The following is a 4,299-nucleotide window of genomic DNA, read 5'->3' on the forward strand; positions in this document are numbered from 1 at the left end:
CTCCATTTTCTTTCTTTTTTTCTTGAAGGGCATGCCTCATTTCGCTTGCTTGTTCATATTGGTGCTGGAGAGTCACGTGAGTAATTAGTATGAACAGGCTATTCTCTCCGTTCTTTTTAGGTTGTTGCTATCGACTTTTCGCGATCTTTAAGGCATTGCTTTGAATATTACTTTTTACAACTTTATATTGGTATATGTGGAGAAAAAAAACTACAATCCAATGAAGGTGCATTCAATGTTGAATCTAATGATATCGATCTAGGTGTTCTACATTTCAGGTACATTCAACGAAGTTTGAATACCCGGATTTTAAAATATAAAATAAAAACGAGCGGAGGTAGTGTATCAAAAGCAGTTTACTAACTCTCCCTATCCTTTGTGAATTTTATAAGAAGTAATTCAGAGTAAGCATGTAAGAAAGTGAGAGGATGCCAATATACTAATTTTATATATATATATGACCATTATTTATCTTTTTAAAATAAAATGGACAGGAGAGCTACCTATTTGTATTAAAAAATATAGGAGAAAAAAGTCTAGACGGGCCAAATACAGAAGGCAACGAGCCTGTGAAAACAAAAGAAAATAAAACATTAAACTCTAGGGGGTGAGGTGAGAAAATCGCTCGGCTCCAGCTAAGATCTCTTTCTGATCTCTATTATTCCTTTGTTCATCAGTAGTAGCAAGATAATATAAGTCGACAAGATCTTTTAATCTCTAAGGCTATCTCCAGATTCGGTTTCCGTGCTACAGTACATCCACAAAATATTGTAGCCCTCGAATTTGCTCTCCAAGTACGGTATCTAGCGCTATAGTGTTAAGGAGAGATAATCGGGGACTCTAAATTTGCTGAAACACTGTAGCAACTGTAATACTGTTTATAGAGGTTGAATATGGGTTCAGATGGAGGAGAAGAGTAATAGAAGGTAAAAAATTAGGATAGCTGCTGGATATAAAAAAAATAAAAGAGTACTGTAATAGTATAAAGATACTATAATAATATTATAAAGAATGAATTTTTAAAATATATACTGAAGATGATCTAAAGTATCTCTTGTACTCCACGCTAAAAACCCTATAAAATGCTTAAAGCGCCTAAGGACAGCCAGGCTGCCCGTTGGAGCTACTTTTCAACCTCAGCCTGCAAGTCAATACATGATGTAGTAGTTAGATGGCTCCTGCTTGATAATTCATAAGCCTTACATATTGATGTGCCTGTAGTTCAATTTACTTAAACTGAAACAAAAAGATTGATTATTTTCCATGAACACGTTTTTTTTTTTTACGAAAGCTCTATGAACACGTAGTGATGCAGGATGCATGCTTACGTATGAAATCAAGCACAGCACAACATTTCAGAGGTACTGAAGTCACGGCTGACTTGGATCTCCTCTGAGCGGTTCGATCTTGCATGGATGGACAAGGTTTTGTTGCTACAAAGTAATCGTTGCAGTATTTTCCATGAACAGTAAATCAGACACCAGACTGCAAAATATTGTAACGCCTCCCACATGTTATTGTACACATCTGACTCTGCACCTACCACGCGAATACATCATGTCCACACGTACCAGATCACCGCGATCACACATACATCCACACGTACGTACTTTTTTTGTATTTGTAGGTATGTCTTTTTTGGAAGCATACGTATACGTAGTTATGTACTTGCTGTCTACGCCAGCGGGTCGGCCATCTGACAACCGACCCACTCCGGGTCAGACTCGAGGAACCACGCCAGGGCTCTCACGTCGTCCGTCCAATCGCCGCCGCCGGAGAAGCACGGCTCATCAGCTCCTGTGAAGGTCGATACCGCCGAACTGCAATCGTCTGATCCGTCTCCTCTCATCTCGGCCGCGGGCGACGTCTCCCGGTGGAAGAAGAGGCCGCCCGTGCACCGCACGGCCTTGGGCGCCCACACGACCGCCGAGGCCGTCCCGGTGGCGGGACTGGAGTCGGGGTCCGCGCGAGGAGCACCTGTCTGGCCGGTCTCGCAGCTGGCCGACGCTGCCGGAGTGGTGTGGGAGCCGGCGTCGGGCGTGCTGACCCTGCTGCCTCCGCCGCCGGCTCCGGCCCTCCGGCTCAGCGTGCTGTTCCAGTAGTTCTTGATTTCATTGTCTGTTCGGCCCGGCAGCCTGCCTGCAATCAGAGACCACCTGCCAGCACGCAAGAAAGAAAGAAAGAAAGAAAGAAAAAGGAGCCATTAGATAATTTGGAGAATCTATCGGATCAGAGAAATTTGAAGCCAGTTGTACGAGCGACACTGCAACAGAGAGCAAATACATGCTCATCAGCTCATGTTCGCCCACCTGTTGCCGAGGAGTTTGTGGAGCCGGATGATGAGCTCCTCCTCGTCGTGGGAGATGTTGCCGCGCTTGATGTTAGGCCTGAGGTAGTTCAGCCACCGCAGACGGCAGCTCTTTCCACACCGCCGCAAACCTGCACGGGAAATATATACACTCTGATTTGATGATATACGTTTTCTTTTCTCTATAAAAAATTCAAGCTGTCGCCAGTAGCTAATGAAAATATTTTAATAAAATTCAATTCTCTCAATTCCTCGGGGATCGCACCAAAAACTCGAGTTGTTTTTGGAAGATAACAAAATTTTACCGGCTTTTTGGGGCACTTCCCTCCATTTGCCTTCGCCATGGGCCTTGACGTAGGCTGACAAGACGTCGTCCTCCTTGCTCGTCCACGCTCCTCTCTTCAACCCTTCCTTCGCGCCGCACTCCCTCCTCCTCATGTGTCTGTCCCCTTCTCGCTGATCTTCGATCAGTACAGCACTGCTCTCGTCTTGCTTCGCCGGCGTATTTATGGCCGTGTGATCACTGTAGAACTTCTGCTACGTGGCCGAGTTGAGGCCCTGGGCTCGTCCATGGACCCTCGGAGTCGGAGTGACAGTTTGAAACTAGGTTAGATGCAACGAACGGCTAGAAGTGCAATTCGCACCATATGCAAGGGTGGCAAATCTCCTGTTCCTTTGACTCTGCTGAATATGATCGCATTGAACATAGGAGGCAAGTTGCTTCGTGCACTATAAAAAAGACACATCAGTATCGATTCAAAAATATCAACAGGATCGATTTTTGACCAACGCTGATTACTCGGTATTGATAGTTCATGACTATCAATGTCGAATCTGGAACCGACACTAAAAATTCTTTTCACTGCCGATTGCTAGCTCCAACCGGTACTGAAAAGATTCCAAGAGTCAAAAAATAAACGATGCGGCTCGGTTGCCGCTACTGTCGCCGCGGTACTCCTGCCGCCGCCGCATACTCAAATCGAACACATCTCATCTATACAACACATCTCACAATTAAATTTAATATAACAATGCAAGAATTGACTTATCTCATCTATACAACAACGCAAGAGAATCTACCAACTATACTTCATACAGAGAACACATATATGCAACAATATCTAGATTAATAAGTCTAGCTGAAAAAAAGTGTGGTGGTTGCATATCACAAGAACAGAGAAGGGAGAAATTAAAATGCAATGTTTGCGAATGAAAAAACTGGAAACATCATGAATCGGCTTGCAACCAGTGAATCAAGTAACAAGAAAAGGAGACGTCTTTATCGCTAGCGTCGTGTGAGCGAAAGAAAATGGATCGTTGTCGACGGCGTGGACGGCCAGCAGCCTGCGGTTGAGGGAGCTGATCTCCATCTCATGGTGGAAGACGACGGTGTTGAGGAACGCGAGCGTGTCCTCGTCGTGCTGGATCCGCTCCTCCGCCACTTGCCGAAGCTACTCCGCCTTCTCCACGTGCAGCCACGGGATCATTGCCAATGCCTCATTCACGCCCTACGACGCCGCATGCCTCTCCTCCTCCAACTCGGCCCTCAGCTCCTCCACGATCAGCGTCTACTGCCGCAGAGCCTCCCGTAGAGTGGCCACCTCGCCTTCTTCAACTGCGGCCAAGTACGAGAGAGAGAGAGAGAGAGAGAGAGAGAGAGAGAGAGAGAGAGAGAGAGATCGAGAGAGAGGGGCTATAGGGAACAAGAGAGAGAGAGAGAGGAGAGTTTGAGAGACTATGAGTGAGAAAAATATCTGGAGTCGGGAGCTGGACTTGATCGAGCTAAAATTAGAATGGAATAAAATTTCGGGTCTATATAGACTATCAGTATCGGTTGTCAATAGAACCGGCACTAATAGTTGGAGCCGAATGTTTAGTCGAGCCAAAATTAGAATGAATCAAAATTTTCGGATCCAGATGAACTATCAGTGCCAGTTGTTACTAAAACCGGCACTGATAGTCCGTATCAGTGCCGGTTTTTAGCGGCTCCA

General features: G+C 45.4%; 1 protein-coding gene across 1 annotated transcript; it reads right to left on the reverse strand.

The window, feature by feature from the left end:
- Positions 1-1,420: 1,420 nt before the first annotated feature.
- Positions 1,421-2,892, reverse strand: LOC133931204 (anthocyanin regulatory C1 protein-like). The gene is made up of 3 exons (XM_062378038.1): positions 2,614-2,892; positions 2,310-2,439; positions 1,421-2,156 (listed from the first exon to the last, which is right to left on the reverse strand). The coding sequence occupies exons 1-3, from the start codon at positions 2,744-2,746 to the stop codon at positions 1,676-1,678; spliced, it is 744 nt and encodes a 247-aa protein (XP_062234022.1). The 5' UTR covers positions 2,747-2,892; the 3' UTR covers positions 1,421-1,675.
- Positions 2,893-4,299: the final 1,407 nt, after the last annotated feature.

Source organism: Phragmites australis, chromosome 10, assembly GCF_958298935.1.
Source record: "Phragmites australis chromosome 10, lpPhrAust1.1, whole genome shotgun sequence".
Taxonomy (NCBI): domain Eukaryota; kingdom Viridiplantae; phylum Streptophyta; class Magnoliopsida; order Poales; family Poaceae; genus Phragmites; species Phragmites australis.

Coding starts and splice junctions, on each gene's coding strand:
- LOC133931204 (XM_062378038.1), bottom strand. CDS start 2,746: ATGAGGAGGAGGGAGTGCGGCGCGAAGGAAGGGTTGAAGAGAGGAGCG. Junction 2,440..2,613: donor GGAAGTGCCCCAAAAAGCCG/GTAAAATTTTGT, acceptor TTTCCCGTGCAG/GTTTGCGGCGGTGTGGAAAG. Junction 2,157..2,309: donor CACAAACTCCTCGGCAACAG/GTGGGCGAACAT, acceptor GCGTGCTGGCAG/GTGGTCTCTGATTGCAGGCA.